This window comes from Aulostomus chinensis, chromosome 11 (genome assembly GCF_037954235.1).
Source record: "Aulostomus chinensis isolate RoL2024-O1b breed Wild chromosome 11, RoL_Achi_v1.0, whole genome shotgun sequence".
NCBI classification, from domain to species: domain Eukaryota; kingdom Metazoa; phylum Chordata; class Actinopteri; order Syngnathiformes; family Aulostomidae; genus Aulostomus; species Aulostomus chinensis.
In genome coordinates this window covers 12,814,689-12,831,276 of record NC_141330.1, presented here as the reverse complement: position 1 = coordinate 12,831,276, position 16,588 = coordinate 12,814,689, and the positions used below count along the sequence as shown (strand labels likewise).

Sequence of the window (16,588 nt, the reverse complement as noted above, 5' to 3'; positions counted from 1 at the left end):
ACACTTTCTTGATGAATTGCCTCCTTCTGTTGCTGTAGGTGTGGGAGAGAGGCTCTGACAGTATCACGGTTCATGCCTTAGGAGTCCTCACAGCTATCATGAGTAACTCTCCCTCCGCTAAGGTAAGGCCAACATTAGCGTTAGCACTATACATCATACTAGAATGCCTTCAGTGCAGGACAAATTAGTGCCTGATGAGGACAACTGTTTTCAGTCATTTAGGAATTCTCATTGTAGTCTTCTTCAATGTGTGGAAGTGTGCCAACCAGGCATCCCCTGTGGAGCTACAGCTTTCTTACAGACTATTTCTGTCTTCACCTCTCAGGAGATTTTCAAGGAGCGGATCGGCTACTCCCAGCTGTTTGACGTACTCAAGAGTCAAGGTCACCCCACCAAACGGCTGCTGCAGGAGCTGATGAACATGGTTAAAAGTCCTCATTATCCACCTCTTTAGCAGTCAATTTTCTTGGCCTATTTAAATGGAGGTTAACGCTGATCATATGACTGTTTTATTCTCATTTCTCTCTCTGTCTCCAGGCAGTGGAGGGGGAGCATGCCCATGCACATCACTTAGGTATCAGTAATGACCAGCCCCTTCTGCTGCTCCTGCAGTGGCTGCCTGACCTGTATGGTCAGAGGGACCTTCAGCTGCTGGTGGCTCAGTGGCTGGCCACTGTATGTGGTGGATCTTTATCCTGTCGGACTGTAGCTGTGGAGGCCGGCATGGTGGGGGCTCTGCTGCAGGTGCTCTCACAGCCCCAGAGTCTGGACAGGCAATGTGCAGACGCCTTGCTGGGCCTCCTGCAGGACCTGGGCTCCCTGTGTCTGCGACCAGAAGAGCTAAAGAGCCTGCTTAGACTGCTCAGGGTGGATCAGGACAATGACTCGGGAGTAGAAAGGGTGCACCCCTACTGCTCTCGTATCATCCAAGTGCTCTCAGCTATGGCAGCGAGGGAAGGCCAGGACAGTGCCTTGCAGTACTTTGATCTGACTCCCCCTATGGCAGGCATTATGGTGCCCACCATCCAGCGCTGGCCAGGTAGCGGCTTTGCCTTTCATGCTTGGCTCTGCCTCAATATGGAGTTTCCTTCCTGCCACGCTGACGTCAACAACCGTAAAGCTTCTGCCAGCTCTGGTGGAGGAGCTCAGCATGACATGGGAAAAGGGGCACGCAGAAAGCAGCTCTATAGGTAAGGGGCAGGGAGTGGAGGAGGAATGAGTTGTACATTCTTAATCATGTATTTTACAATTTTTAAAAGGCTGTTTTTTTGTTGTTAAGTTTCTTTACAGCAAGTGGGACTGGGCTGGAAGCCTTCTTCACCATGGAGGGTGTGCTGGTTGTGGCTGTTTGCACTAAAAAAGATTACATGGCTGTCGCTCTGCCAGAGTACCCGCTAGCTGACTCATGCTGGGTGAGTGAATGTAGTAAAGGATTTGTACACGATGAGCCTATCCCAAAAATAGATTAGATCAAGGACAAAATCTCACATCTCTCTAAGTGGTGTTGTCTGGGCATATGAGCATAATTATGATTAAAAATGAAGGGTACCTGTGAGGTAGAACAATGTTTGATTGTAGTTGTTGAGGTTCTGAGACTGATTTGATTCTCACTGTAAACCCCAGTTGTCTAGTTGTCTAATTATCTTTACAACCTTTTGAAACTGCCCTCTTCTCAGCATTCAGTGACAATAGTCCACATCCCAGGCCGTCGTCCTTTTGGTCAGAACCTCGTCACCATCTACATCGACGGAGAGCCACGTAAAACTGCCCAGCTTCGCTTTCCATCTTTCAGTGAGGTAACAACAATTCCTGGTCAGGTGTTTATGTCATATGCACAATTACAAAATAATTCTCCATCTAATAACCTCTACCCTCCTCCATCTGTCTTCTGAAGCCTTTCACCTCCTGCTGCATTGGCTCTGCAGGCCACCGGACCACTACCACCACTACCACCTCCCCTAACCTGACCACATCCTTGTCCTTGAACTCATCATCCGAGTTTGCCTTCCCTGCATACGTCCCCTCACTCATCCGCTCCCAGTCTTTTCCAGCCTCCTTTGCAGGGGGCCGTTGGGGGTCTTTAGGTGAATCCCTAGTTCACACCATCCCGGCTGGACTACAGGATACAGAGTGGGGAACACCCACCTCTCTGGACGGGCTCCTGGGAACTGCCTTCATCTGCCATGAGGCGCTGCAGCAGACACAAACCAGAGCTCTACACGCTGCAGGTAGCTCATGCTCCAGTGATGAGAATGTTTCTCTGACAGAAGCAGCAGACAACCAAGATAACATGGAAACATCACAGTTAAAAGGGATACTACGATACCCATAGTGCATTGCATTTTTGCTTTCAAACACAGGGCCCAATCATGTGTCCTTATTCAAAGCGGATGGAGAGTTATCGGATCTCAACAGCAAGCTTCTGCTCTACTACACTCCACAGGTAACCCACTGAATCTTGGGAAAGATGAAAAATATCACGTTACACCAACATATTATATATTGCAAATAAAAACAGTAAATGTTCTTGTGTGAATGAATGCTTCAGGCTTTCAAGAGCCAAATATGTCTGGATCTGTCTCTCAATCATCAATATGACGGCAGGCTGACCGGACACAGAGTGGTCAACTGGGACGTTAAGGTCAGACATTGCTATGAGAATTTTGACTACGTTTTCAACATTTGTACCATTAAAACACTGACCTCAACAACAGAAGCGTCAGACTGCTGTGGCTTCCCTCTCTCCTTCATATAGCCCCTTTCAATTCTCCCCATTTCATCTTTGTAAAAGATACATGTGTTGATGTCTTTCCTTCCCCTGCAGGATGTTATCAATGTGGTGGGGGGTATCGGGGTTTTGCTGCCCCTGCTTGAGCAAGTTTGTGAGGCAGAGCAGGTTTATAACGGTGGTCAGGAGATCTCAGACCTGCTGGGGCCAGAACTCACCTCCTCCCGTGGCCCTGCAGCCATGCTGCTGCCCCTGAACAAGTCTGCAGGTCAGTTCTTGTTGAGTTCAGCTGAGCTGTGTGTTGGTTGTTATAGGGCAAGATTTTGTTTGATACTTTGGCGCAAAGTGAAAACAATGCAACATATTTTCTTCATCTAGCTGTGTAGAGTTGATACATCACTTTTCTTTTCTTTGCCTTGACATTAGTCTTTGAGGTGAATGTAGTATCTCAAACTGGAATAGCAATGTGTCTTTAATCAAACAGTGTCTATATTTATTGGAAATATTTTTGCAAAAGCAGAAGCGCTTGTGGAAAATGTTGGCAGCGTATTCAGGGGATTATCCAGTGTAATTCGTTCTATTTGGAAACAGCAACTACATCTAAAAGTGTTTGCATGGCTCAACACCACTACATGTAGGCGAGGAAAATATGTAGTCCACTTAAAGGAACATTCCAAATTATTGGGACCCTTCTGTCCTCAGTGTGTGTACTAGGGAGCTGAGACCCTCAGAGACCGACTGACCGCCAGTTAGCTTAGCAAAACAAATGGTAGTGGATAGGCAGGTTAGCATGCTTTCACCTTTGCACAACCCTAGTTCTGTTAATGCAGGCAAAGATGATTTTGGATTAAAGTGTATTTAATGACTTCTGATAGAGGTATGCTAACCCTTACGATTACTCATTATGCTAAGCTGACTAGCAGTCAAGTGGTTTCTGTGGGTCTCGGCTCCCATATGTAGCGCAAAGGAGAGAAAAGTATCTCGGAAAATAATTGCACGTTTTTCTCAAAACACTGAGGTGTTCTTTTAAGTACATCACAGTTACTATTAACATGCGTTAGCTTTCCAAGTGTAAAATTCCTTTTGCTTATTTGATATGATGCTATGTTTGATATGAAAATGCACAGCAAGAGGCAATATTTCTGCCAGTGAGGCAAACCAAAACAGACACTAGATGCAAAAAACACAGCAAGCCAACAATCGATACTTAATACACTGAAACATTTGCTGCAAGAGTAGCACCAGAAAAAAATGAGATAAATGGAAACAGAGGAAAAACAATTATGACTCATCTAGTGATGTAATCAATCGTGTCAACGTGTTTTGTGGTGCACAAATACGACTACTGGTAACACCGGAAATCTTTTGAAGTTGTTTTGCACTATTTTGTTTTCAGAGGTTAGACTGGAGAGAAACAGCATTGCTGCCTTCCTGCTGATGGTGAAAAACCTCATTCGCCGCCACCCCGTCAATCAAGAAAGCCTGCTGCACTGCCACGGCCCGAGCATCATCGGAGCAATGCTCAGCAAGGTAGGAGGCAAGAGAGGACGTGATCGTGACGCATACATTTGACTTTTTCCATTATATCACTGCATGTAATTAGTGGGTTTGGAGTTGCTCTGGTTCATAAAACATATAAAGAACATATTTGAAAAAGTCTGGGAAAATCATGCATGGATAAAAAAATGACAATGATATCAAGATGTCTATATTATGCCTGAGTGAGACGACTCTTCACATAGTTTTTAGATCCCACAGTCTTTTTTATTTTTTTAACCATCCCTCAAGCACTCCCTCTGCAGACTTAGGTACATCAAACCAAGTTTTTATTGCCTTGTGATGGAACTTATCTTGATTTAGAGCAAATGTCAATCAAATCCTTTAATGGCGCGGTAGTCAGCCATGATTCTTTGAGATTTATGAATACACTTGAGAAGTTTCAATGTGATTCTAATGGCGGTTTGTGCAGTTTAAAAGGTGTTACAGTGGTGCAGTGCAGACATGTCAGTTGTCTGACAGGATGTGTTGAAATATATGACGTTAAGGTGGAGCATCCTGTAAGGAAATTATGTCCTAATAATCACATGGTGTTGTCAGATTTTGCATCATAAAGACAGACATATTGACACTGCATATATTTGCACTCAATATGTAACTAACAATACATAAATGGTACACAAACACACTTTAACTCCACTCCTCCTCCAATTTCTCTACTTCCTCTGTCACAGGTGCCAGGCAGTATGATGGACATGAATGTTTCGATGGCCTGTCAGCTGCTACTCGAGCAGGTTTTCCACGAAGGCAACACCCCCCTTCTGCAACAACTCTACCAACACCTGCTCTTTGATTTCCGTATCTGGACTAAAAGCCATTTTGCTGTTTGTCTGGGTAAAGCATTAGTAGCCCTCCTGGTGGACCTTTTCATGTCGACCAAAGCTGTTTGTGCCGCTTTTATATGTATATGCACACGAGACTGAAAGGACAAGGATGAAGCTCAAAGCAGCGGAGGAAGAATACATTAATGCTCAGAGTTCAGGATTAATAGTGCACCTGAACAACTCTGTTTTCTGAATTAATGTACTTGTTACACAACCTTGCATATTGGTCTGACATTAACAAATGTCAATCTAAAAGTAGGCTCTTTGTCTTCTGCAGCTCACGTCCAGTACCTGTCGTCTGTGATAAACAAAGGAAAGCAGCGCATGAAGAGGAAGTATGGCGTTCAGTATATTCTTGATACCATTCGCACGTACTACAGGTGAAGATCCACAAAATGCATGAGGACACAGTGCAGCTGGATGATTATTGGCATCATAGAGAGCTTTTTATGTTTCTTTACTGGTGTTTTTATCATTTGTAGTGTGGAGAAAGATGGCAGCTCTCTATCTGATGAGAAGCAGACCATTCAGATCTCTCTTTTTAGCTTGCTGAAAGACTTCCTCAAGTCTCCTTCACCAGAGGAAGTTCACAGTGTCCTCGCATACATCATAAGTGTAGGAGAAGAGCAGCAAGTATGTTTGTCATTCAATCATCTTATCCGACCTTATTTGATCTGGTCATATTTGACCTTTTGCAGTATATTTCACTTCTAATCCCTAAAGTGCACTCCCTGAACATCAGTTCTTCTTTGTTTTCGTGTATTTGTGTATGCTGACTTTCTACCATTTTAAATGCTAAAGCTGTTTCCCTCCCTCACCCCCATTTCTCAGTATATCTCCTCCTCCTCCTTCCATCAGGTGGTGAGAGCCTTAGATGTGCTGTACGAGCTCTTGCGGAGCAGCCCACCTCGAGAGCAGGTGCAGGCTGTGCTGTTGGAGTGGGGAGTGGAGCAGCTTTACAGCCTCCTGCTCACGCCGAGCTTTGGAGATGAGGCCAGAGAGAGGGTGTTCAGGGTGAGAGCACCTGTTCGTAGCTTAGTGTACCACTCGCCAGACACTCACCTGGCATCATAAAAAATTTATTACGAGTCTTGTCTGTATTGTTTCAGGTTTTATACAAAATCCTCAAGAGTGAGCGAGTATCCGAGCGCCACAAGCAGCGCGTTAAGCTGAAGGATTTTGGCTATCTTGGCCTGGTTTTTTTCTTAGAAGACATTCCCGTAACCATGACAACTGTGAGGTGTTTGTACGAGCAGGTCCTTGCCACAGGTAATGAAACACTGATGACAGATGACCAAGGAAATATTTGTTTATCTTAATTACCTAAAATGAATTCAGAAGTTAAATTATTATTATATATCCTGAACAAATGTGACTCTAATAATTACTTCGTTTAAAATGTTGTAAGTTTTTATTTTACACAAGCATAGACTCCTGAATGCCATTTGAAATTGAACAAGAACAGTAAAACTGTCTGCGTCAAAGTCCATCCACTAAAAGTGCTGATGGTAAGGCAACATACTAACCCTGGCTAGCGCCAGTGTTCTCTTTCCTGTCAGAGCTCAAAAATGGACTGCAGAGCATTACAGAGTTCTACAAAGTCTTTACATTCATGTGTAGCGCAGCTCGTCTCGACACACAACACATCCCCTGATGATCATCGATGACATCGCCATCAAAAAAATGTGTGTGCTTTTCCGAATTCGGACACAAACCAGGACAGACGGTTCTCTAAATCTCACTCACGTTTACTCTGTTGTCTTCCTGCAACAACTTGCCTCCCACGAGATATAGACTTCTGATACATGTCGACACACATTTATCTCTGCAGGGATCAGAAGATGTCAAGCTTAGTTTGTTATTGAAAAAAAAAAGCACTTTTAGTGGATGTATCTTAACACGGGTAATTTCCTTGTTAGATTACATTGCAGCTATTTCTCCATTGACAGTTACTGCTGTTTTGCTCAATTGGAGCTATACCACTTATGTTGAATGAGTAATTTCGAGTCATTAGAAATCAGGTCAAACCAGGCTACGGGCAACAATACAACTGATCAAACATAAGAAAGTAAATAAATGATTAATTTATATTTAATTGAATGAGTCCATTCTTTGAAGGATGTGCCTCTGATACTGATAAACGCACCCTTTGTATTCAGCTTGTTTAATATTAAGGAGTTACCTTACAACACCTGTTAGAGCAAACTGTCAATAGCGTGAGCTCTCTGATTCTATCTACATGACCTGGATGACTTAGAATATTCATAGAAGATTTAATCTGGAATTACTTTTTCAAACAGAATATCTTGTCACTTGCTGCAAGAAGCAGATAAAACAAAAAAATTGTGCTTCCTCACAGATGCGAGTCCTAATTTCAGAGACCTTCTGGCTGTGGTCAGTCTGTCCCATCGAGCTGACCTCGCTGTTCGATTGGATGTCTGTCGCAGGGTTAGTCTGCTACAACACATCATTCTTCCACTCCCACAGTCTACCGATGAAGTTTAATCCTGCTATCTGAAACCTCAGTAATTAAAACCCTGTCTGTCCTCCCTCCTGCAGCTCTTCGATCTGATCCACTCTAATAATGATTACGTGAAGCAGCTTGCTAAACAGCCTGGCTGGCAGGATGTTCTCACGAAGCTGTACGTGAAAGAGTCCTACGAGTCCTATGTCGCCAGCATCGCAGGTTCCAGCACCCATAGTTCCTTTGATCCAAACTTCCAGGCTCCCTTACGTAGGGACCAGGCCCTCATTATAGAGGACGGGCGCACAGACATCTTTCTGAGCTACCGCTCCTCACAGGACATGGAGGACGAGGAGGAGGATGACGGGGGCCAGAGGGACATCTCTGAAGGATACTCTGATTTATCCCAGTCACCTCCGAGCGGAGGTGGAGGCCAGCTCAAGAACTTCACGGACTCCCTCCATTTTAAGTCGTTTGATTCAGTGGACCAGGAGAGTCACTCATCCTCCATCTCGAATGCAGTTGATATCACTTCCTCTCGCCCTGATGAGGAGGGAAGAGACTACCAACCCCTCTCTCCCTTCGGTACATCCCCATTTGATTTAGAGCTAGGGGGAGAGATGGGCACACACACTCCTGCAGGTAGTCTAACAAACACACCATCCCCACTCGAGCACAGCAAACCCTTTCCACCACTCCGACCCCGGAAGAGCTCCAGTCTGTCCAATGTTCTGGACCATACCAGCTATGGGACAGACCCTCCAACTGGAGACACAATCTCAAATACATCCAACCCTCAGGTATAGCGACTTGCTGAGGAGTGAGGAGTCTATTGAACACCATCCTGATCTTCTTTGTAACTGTGTTGTGATGATCTATTCTGGAACAGCAAACCCCTGAGGAGGAGCTGTGCAACCTGCTCACCAACATTATCTTCTCTGTGCTGTGGAGTGGCAGCGGGGCCGAAGGGCCTGAGGATGCCGTGTGGCGAGAGAGGGGGCAGGTCTTCTCTGTTCTTACCAAACTTGGCTCCTCCTGTCAACTGGTCCGCCCACCTGATGACATCAAACGCAGGTCAGCATCACTACATTGACTTCCACTCAGAGGACAAACACAGAAAAGTGGGAGTTGTAGCCCGTGTCATTTTTTTGGTCATTTTTTATCATGTCCTCATGTGATGACGTATTTGTGTTGCTACTCCTTCTTCTAGTCTTTTGGAGATGATGCTGGAATCATCTTTATCAGACCTGCGAGACGCCCAGGGGGTGTCGCTACCTTTCTGTCCCAACCTGGTGAGGCTCCTCAGGCTGCTGCAGGACTTTCTCTTCGCTGAGGGTACAGACAACCAAACACTGTGGAGTGAAAAGGTACCAGTCACATAGTTCCCCCTTTAATAAATGTACAACAAACCACCCATCCCAGCTGACATTGGGCGAGAGGTGGGGTTAACCCTGGACAGGTCGCCAGTCCATTGCAGGGTCAATGAGATGTAAATATTTGTAAAGGATATTGCTATAATTCATGTATGAGGAAGTCCAGTATATGTTCTGCTATGTATAGCCAGCGCTGTCTCCTACCTGCTAAGATTCAGTTTTAGAATAAGCTGTCTTTACATATGGAAGTAATTGCTCCGTAAGGTCACAATGAATTGCAAAACCTCACTATGTTGGTGAATAGTTTTTGTTTAACATGTGAATCTGCACAGACTGGAGGAGTACCACTGTACATATCAGAGTAAGGCACAGTAGCAAGCCCCAAACACGAGTGGAATTTAAATTAGTGATGAATTATAAATGCTCTCAGTCCACCAGGTAAACAGAACAGTTCTGTTTCTTTAATGTCCTTGTTTGACGTGATGCTATGCAGCAGATGTTTGCAACGTTGTTAAAACTGAGTGTTGAGAGCAGTCTAGGGTTTGTCTAAGATGTATCACTTGTCAGTATGAATGAGGAATCATTTAATACTAGTATGGGTATACACATATGAAAAGTAAGTTTATACTGTATATGTGTTGTGAAATAAAATGATTCAGGATGGGATGGATGATGAAGGCCAGAGTCCCAGGTGCTCTTTTGCTTTAAGTCCAAAGGTGGGTGTGGTTGTTTCAGGTGAAACGTCAGTGGAAACTTTCCTGTCTTGTTTCTACTGTGGGTGGGGAATGGTGTCTGGGTGTAGGAAGCATCTGAATCACCTTTTAAATGCACGTTATGCTATAGTTAAAATACTGAATGACCCAATAGATGCTCCAAGGTGTGGAAACAGGTCTGGCCTTTTGTTGAGCTCTTTGTTGTTGCAGATCTTTGAGGGGGTGGTGAACCTGCTGGACAAGTTACAAGCCTGGCATAGCACCCCTGGTAGCCCTGGGAACACAGAACTGAAGGAGATGGCCCAGATTGGCCTTCGTATCATCACTGGATACATCAAACAGCAACACTCACAGGTCAGCTGCTGCCACGACCTTCCTGTCCGTCACCCTGTCAAGTACATGTTCACCATATTATTTATTTCACTTTTTGGCCGCACACAGATAAGAGCATTTTACAAGTGCCAAGCCTTGTATGGGTTTCTTTTCAAAGACATTGCAGTCATTCCTAAGGGAGCTCCTCTCAGAGTCATGACTGCTGCTCTCGCTGGAGCATTGTGGGATTGAGCAAGTGGTCCGATGTGGTCATTCTGGTTGTGTAAAGTCACAAAACTCCCCTGAAGTCATTTTTGAATGAAATACATTAATTGTCCCCTTACTGTGGGGGACTTCAAAATTAAACTCATGCTGTAAATTAGATAAAAAAGAAACACACCCAAGCTTTAGCTGCCATTGAAGAATATTATTGAACATTACTGAAATATTACTTCTAGCTCTACCTTGGTGTACATTTTCATTTTTTAAGGTGAAGTAACACAATGGTGATTGTGACCCACTGACCAGATTATGAAAAGATTGAATGTATGTAGTGGTTTTGAAACTTTTACATAAGGGATGTTATTCTTTTCGATATTAAATCTTCTTTGACGTTACATAGATCCCTGCAAAGACCGACACATTGGAAACGGATGTGTATTTTTTTTTATCATATATGTATAATATTTATATAACTGTACTGAGCCTCCCTCTCCTCCTCAGGTATGTGTGATGGCCTTCGTGAAGCTCCACAGCCTGCTCCAGACCGTTCTGTGCCTGAGCTGGGAGGAGGTGTGCTTTCTGCTGGGACAGCTTGGTACCCCCTTGTGGCCAGGAGATGGAATCGACGGCACCAACTGTGGATATGCAGAGACTTTCTCTCAGCTGGTGCCAGTTGTTCGTACGCTGCTTGACCAGCACGCTGACCCCATCACCCTTCAGAAACTTCTTCCAAATCTACCCGTCACCAACGGCAGCACCACCTTCGCCCAGGACCTGAAGAGTTACTGTCACACGCTGGAGTGGCAGGGATTTTACCAGCAGCAGGTCAGAGTGCTGGCATCTTAAAATAAATATCATTTATCATTTGTTTAGAAAGACTTAAAAGTGTCCTCTTCTATTTTTGTTTGGCATAATCAAAGATTTTAGAGTTACCTCCCAGCTGGAGGATGATGAAAAGACTTCAATGATTGAAAAGATGTTTAGGAAAAAAAAAAACAGCAGTCTTTCATAACTTACCGTCAATGTGTTTTAAGAAGTCAGATTATGCTGGAAATATTTCATGAAGTAATGCCAAAAAGAGCTGCTCCCCTCGAGCCGAGCGAGGGATTCATCATGGCTCTCTCTTTACATCTGTTTAGTTTAGATTGATTTAAACAAATTCTGCGATACATGAACCAGAATATCATAACTTAAAACCTGGCACAGGCTTCTGAGCCTCTGAGCAAACATGTATGATAGGTCTTGAATTTGTGTGTGAGTATCAGCAGTACATTTATAGAGAATAACTGATATAAACATGAATAAAGAAGTCAGTTTATATACTTTGGTAGTACTTGATGTTTCTGGTTTGAAATAATAGTAGTATTAGTAGTAGTAGAGAGAACACAGCAGGTTCCTTTCCGTTTTTCTAATCAGAGCAGAGAGAAACAACTAGTTTTATGCATCAAATACATGAATGACAAAAAAAACAACCTTAAAATACTTCTGTTTTAAATTCTGGAGCCAGCATATGTTTCCCTTTCTTTGTTTCTTTCTTTCTTTCTTTTATTTAACTTAAAATAAGAGCAAATAAATTATCAACATATTTGGCACTCATTATTGGTGCGGCTTTAAGCCACAGGGGCTTAACGGCAAATTCTAACATGCCCATAACATTACCAACCTGCACCAGGTTGCATAAACTACCTCAGGTTTCTCTGCTGTGACGAGTGTGTTGCATAAAGTTTGTTCTTTTCCTAAAGTGTTGAGACCGAGCCTTTCACTGTAGCTACTGTCATAGTGCTGCACTTCAGTTTCCATGGTTACGCCTCATTCACATTATCATCCAGCGACGGGCGATGGGTTTGTTCCCTTCTTAAAAACAGAAATCTGAGGAACTGGATAGAGAATGAGGATGTTGTTCTCCCTTGTGAATGTGGAAAGAATTTTATCAGTGCTAATGAATTGTTAACGTACAAGCAGACTTTTAGCAAGAAGTTGAAAACATGTGACTCCTCTGTATTTATCTATTATCTTGCGGTCAAATGAGGAATGGATGAAGTCATTAGCAAATGTGAAAATAGTAATGTGACAGCAAAAAAGGAGATGTCAGCAACCTGGTGAGAAGCACACTTATGCACCACAAACACACTGACTGGAAAGTCCCAAATGCAAGATAGCTCAAAGCAGCTCGACAGTAAGAGGACTGCTGACAAAGACTTCCAAGTCTGATGTTCATCATCTGCACACATTTTATAGAGGCGTTTAAGATAGACTGAAGGTCAAAAATGTGTCAAAAATAATTGTGTTTAGTTTGTTTTTCTTTCTTCAGTCACCAGAAATTCATCCAGTTCCTCAAATTATTTAAATTCTCTGTATAGAAACCTTAAGTTTTTGTTGTTGTTGTTGTTGTTGTTGAGGAAAATAGTTTCTAAAGACCGTTTAGGAACTCATCAAGTAATGGTTCCATTTAGTAATTGAGACGGGGAAGACAACAGAGAGCAAGCACCATTTTACAATGATGCCCTGATCACGGCACAATAAAAAAACACGTTTAAATAGAAAGAAAAGGATTTAAAATGATGGACAAGTATCAGCTTTCAACATTTAAATGTCGCTGTCAAATTTGTTAGTTAAGGAGTTAAGGACAAAGCTTTTCTTTGTAAAACATCTGAAAGAAATCATTCTGTTTTATGTAACGTCCTCACATGAGAATTTGAGAGGCACCCTCAGGCTCTGATGTTTCGCAGGATTAATGTTTTAGTGTCCCAACATGTTTAACAGCAAACACCACTGAACTCTGCTGCCATTGTAGATAAAAAAAAAACAAACAGGGTGTGGGACGTGTCTGTCTGTGTATCGCCTTTTAAAAATGAACATTTCTGTTGTGTTTTAATCTGTAGTTGGATTGAATTTATTTCCTCTCACACTGTGTCTGCAGGTTCAGCCCACCATGGAGCAGTACAAACTGGACACGTTTGGGCGGAGCCATGACATCATGTCCAACTTTTGGAATTCCTGTTTTGATGACCTGATGAGTTCGGCTTTTATCAGAGACAAAGGCAGATCAGACAGCAAAACTAAATTCCAGGTTCGGAGCCATAACCTGCCATCTTTCACGCCTCTTCTCACAGTGAGCTGCAGTGTTCACTGTACTGGCTGATCACTCATTTGTGTGTGTGTGTGTGTGTGTGTGTGTGTGTGTGTGTGTGTGTGATGACAGGAAGTTATCATTGACCCCTACCTGAAGCGGGTCAGGAGTGAGAACAGCCGGTACCTGAGTTGGCAGAAGCTGACCTCCAGCCAGCAGGGGGTGGTATGGCAGCACTGGAAAGCTCTCCGCAGGCTTCTGACCAGTGAGAGAGCAGCATGGGCCAAGAAGTATGACGACCTCCTCCTCCTAACCATATTAACCATAACCTCTAAGCCATGTTTTCATTTGCTTTGCCCAAACATTACACATCCTTCCATGTGTGTTCTGCCAGTTGCCTTGGGGTCTGTTTTGCCTTAAAGTGAACTTCAGATCCTGTTGCTGGTGTATTAATCATTTCTACATTTCCTCTACCGTCTGTGCTTCAGGGTTCAGCCTGAGGTGAAGTGGAAGTTGTCTAGTGCCGAGACATATTCAAAAATGCGTCTCAAACTTGTACCCAACTACCACTATGACCCTCACAGCGAGGCCAGTGCCCTGAGGGACAATATGGGTACGGTACTGCCAGAAGGAGCATTTTCATTTTTTTCACGTAATAGAAAGCAGATCATAGGTGAGTTGATCATTTGAACCTGTTTTTCAGGAGCTGACAGTCCGCGAAGCTCTGAGCCTCTTCCACTGGCTGTTGCCAAGGAAGCAAAAGTAAGCGACATGGAGGACGACCAGTTAGGAGAAGAAGACCTTGTCTTTTTGGACAACAAGTGAGTCCGATCCTGTGAATGACAAAGTGGCCCATCAAGTATAAAGGAACCTTTACAAGTTAACACTGAGTCCATGCCAGTCAGGGAAAAATACTTTTAAAAACATGTTATTCAAAAATGTGTGTCACTCTATGACAAATACAGTGTATAATATACACATTTTGACAAAATATAGATCTATCAATATATTCATACATACCCAACATTTTCAAAGTTACCATTTTCAAAAGACACAAAGACATATATGTTGATACTAATTCATGGTTTATATACATGAGTGATTTCAGACTAAAAATAGATGTACGATAAATATACACGTGTATAAATAGGTCAGCTCAATCAATAGGTCACCTCTTCATCACAGCTAGCATGTTTTTCAGCATGATGAGATTAATATTCACGACAACCTCTGTGGCCTCATTAGCCACTAGTTGGCAACAGTTAATTCTGGCCAATGAATGGCCTCGAACTCTTGTAACTATGCAGAAAACATTCAGCTTTTCCTTTTTACTCTCAGGGCGGAGGGAGAGGATGAGAGCCAGAAAGAAAAGCTGGTTCTGTCCGAAGACTGCGAGCTAATCACCATCGTTGCGGTTGTCCCGGGTCGTCTGGAGGTCACCACTCATCACCTTTACTTCTACGATGGCAGCAGTGAGAAGGAGGAGATGGAGGAAGGTTCGGAAAGTCTGATCATGATCATAACGCCTGGCAGGTTCTCACAGGGTTCTATCAGAAATGACCCTGATCTGTTTTTAGGAATCGGGTTTGATTTCAAGAGACCTCTGTCTCAGCTGCGAGAAGTCCATCTGAGGCGCTACAACCTGCGACGTTCTGCGCTGGAGCTGTTCTTCATCGACCAGGCTCACTACTTCATCAACTTCAAGAAAAAGGTGCTGCTTCTGCTTATCAGTGACAATAAAATACATTTTTTCGTTCTGCTGATAAAAAATCACTCACAACAAATTGTCTTTTGGCTTTTAAAGGTGCGAAACAAAGTGTATTCAAGGATTCTGGGCCTGCGTCCTCCCAACCTCTTCTACTTTGGCTCCCGCTCCCCTCAAGAGCTTCTGAAGGCGTCTGGCCTTACTCAGGTCTTTATTTGATTAAATTAGTATTATTATCTGGTCTTCCATTCTTATACTCCACCAACCTGAACATCTTCCACAGAAATGGGTGTGCAGAGAAATCTCCAACTTTGAGTATCTGATGCAGCTGAACACCATCGCTGGACGAACTTACAACGACCTGTCGCAGTATCCTGTGGTGAGGATGCTGCCGCCGTCTTCCACCTCTGTACTTACGATCCCATAATTACAATGTGAAGAGGCTGCATCATGTGGCTGTTGTGTTGTGGTTCTCCTCAGTTCCCCTGGATCCTGTGTGACTACACATCTCCTGTTCTGGACCTCGAGAACCCATTAGTTTTCAGGGACTTGACCAAACCTGTCGGTGTGGTCAACCCTCGCCATGCACAGATAGTCAGGGAGAAGTAAGTTATGTCTAGTCAGCACTATTTAGGTCTGCTAATAGTTATGGGTCAAAACGGGCTGATATTGGTGATCGTGCTTATTTTAGCTCATTATCTAATCATCTGACGTTGACAGTTTTATGGTTCCAGAGGATTCTGTTCAGTAAACTGCTCCTCCCTTCTAGATCCTACAGAGACCAGAGCAGCCATAGGAGAGAGGAAAAACTCTTTTGTGGCCACAAGATATGATTTATTCCTACTCTTCGACTTACTTATGAGAGCATCTTATATCATCTGGTCAAAATTAATCAAATTTTGACAACAAGGTACATTTAATAGCCACAAATTAATCCAACTGGGGGAAGTTGTATCTTGTGGCCTCACATTAATCAAATTATCAGAAGAAGTTGAATTTCATGGCCACCAATAAATCCATGTTTTGGATAAAAATCGCTCTTTGTGGCATAAAATGTTTCTTGCTTTATAGCCACGCTATGCTACGTAAAATCACCTGTTTCTAAGATGTGTCTTTTCTCAAAAGGTTTTTGATGAAATTATAAGCAGGTTGATTTTCATATTATATAGAAATATCTCCACTCTCGTGGTTGAATTGGGACAAGGGACTGCTTAAATGAAAAAGAATAATGTGAAATATCTGTATTTGGCTGGTTGTTAGGTATGAGAGCTTTGAGGACCCAACAGGCACCATCGACAAATTCCACTACGGGACACACTACTCTAACGCAGCAGGAGTTATGCACTACATGATCCGCATGGAGCCCTTCACCACCCTGCATATCCAGCTGCAGAGTGGCAGGTGCGAGTGGTGTGTGATGGTTGACTGAATTTCCAACTGGTCTCGGGTCGAGTCTTTAGCTCATTGTGTCTTTGTTAAGGTTCGACTGCGCAGACAGACAGTTCCATTCTGTGGCGGCTGCCTGGCAGGCTCGCCTGGAGAGTCCGGCTGACGTTAAAGAGCTTATCCCCGAGTTCTTCTACTTCCCAGAAATCCTGCACAACATGAATGGTGAGCACC

At 43.5% G+C, this 16,588-nt stretch overlaps 1 protein-coding gene across 4 annotated transcripts in view; it reads left to right on the top strand.

Moving 5' to 3' along the window:
* nbeal2 (neurobeachin-like 2) overlaps positions 1–16,588 on the top strand; it is a 35,104-nt gene that overhangs the window by 13,422 nt on the left and 5,094 nt on the right. For all 4 annotated transcript variants that reach the window (XM_086218602.1, XM_086218600.1, XM_086218601.1 and 1 more), the window contains 32 exons: positions 39–122; positions 326–424; positions 538–1,190; positions 1,280–1,412; positions 1,677–1,796; positions 1,895–2,228; positions 2,361–2,443; positions 2,549–2,641; positions 2,825–2,996; positions 4,125–4,258; positions 4,960–5,119; positions 5,387–5,489; positions 5,592–5,742; positions 5,968–6,123; positions 6,219–6,378; positions 7,469–7,557; positions 7,669–8,373; positions 8,463–8,647; positions 8,784–8,940; positions 9,870–10,013; positions 10,695–11,018; positions 13,114–13,263; positions 13,396–13,553; positions 13,752–13,876; positions 13,967–14,084; positions 14,602–14,759; positions 14,841–14,974; positions 15,068–15,175; positions 15,252–15,347; positions 15,449–15,573; positions 16,229–16,369; positions 16,449–16,579. In XM_086218602.1, coding sequence (XP_086074728.1) covers positions 39–122; positions 326–424; positions 538–1,190; positions 1,280–1,412; positions 1,677–1,796; positions 1,895–2,228; positions 2,361–2,443; positions 2,549–2,641; positions 2,825–2,996; positions 4,125–4,258; positions 4,960–5,119; positions 5,387–5,489; positions 5,592–5,742; positions 5,968–6,123; positions 6,219–6,378; positions 7,469–7,557; positions 7,669–8,373; positions 8,463–8,647; positions 8,784–8,940; positions 9,870–10,013; positions 10,695–11,018; positions 13,114–13,263; positions 13,396–13,553; positions 13,752–13,876; positions 13,967–14,084; positions 14,602–14,759; positions 14,841–14,974; positions 15,068–15,175; positions 15,252–15,347; positions 15,449–15,573; positions 16,229–16,369; positions 16,449–16,579 — 5,683 coding nt within the window. The remainder of the gene's footprint in view (positions 1–38; positions 123–325; positions 425–537; positions 1,191–1,279; positions 1,413–1,676; positions 1,797–1,894; positions 2,229–2,360; positions 2,444–2,548; positions 2,642–2,824; positions 2,997–4,124; positions 4,259–4,959; positions 5,120–5,386; positions 5,490–5,591; positions 5,743–5,967; positions 6,124–6,218; positions 6,379–7,468; positions 7,558–7,668; positions 8,374–8,462; positions 8,648–8,783; positions 8,941–9,869; positions 10,014–10,694; positions 11,019–13,113; positions 13,264–13,395; positions 13,554–13,751; positions 13,877–13,966; positions 14,085–14,601; positions 14,760–14,840; positions 14,975–15,067; positions 15,176–15,251; positions 15,348–15,448; positions 15,574–16,228; positions 16,370–16,448; positions 16,580–16,588) is intronic.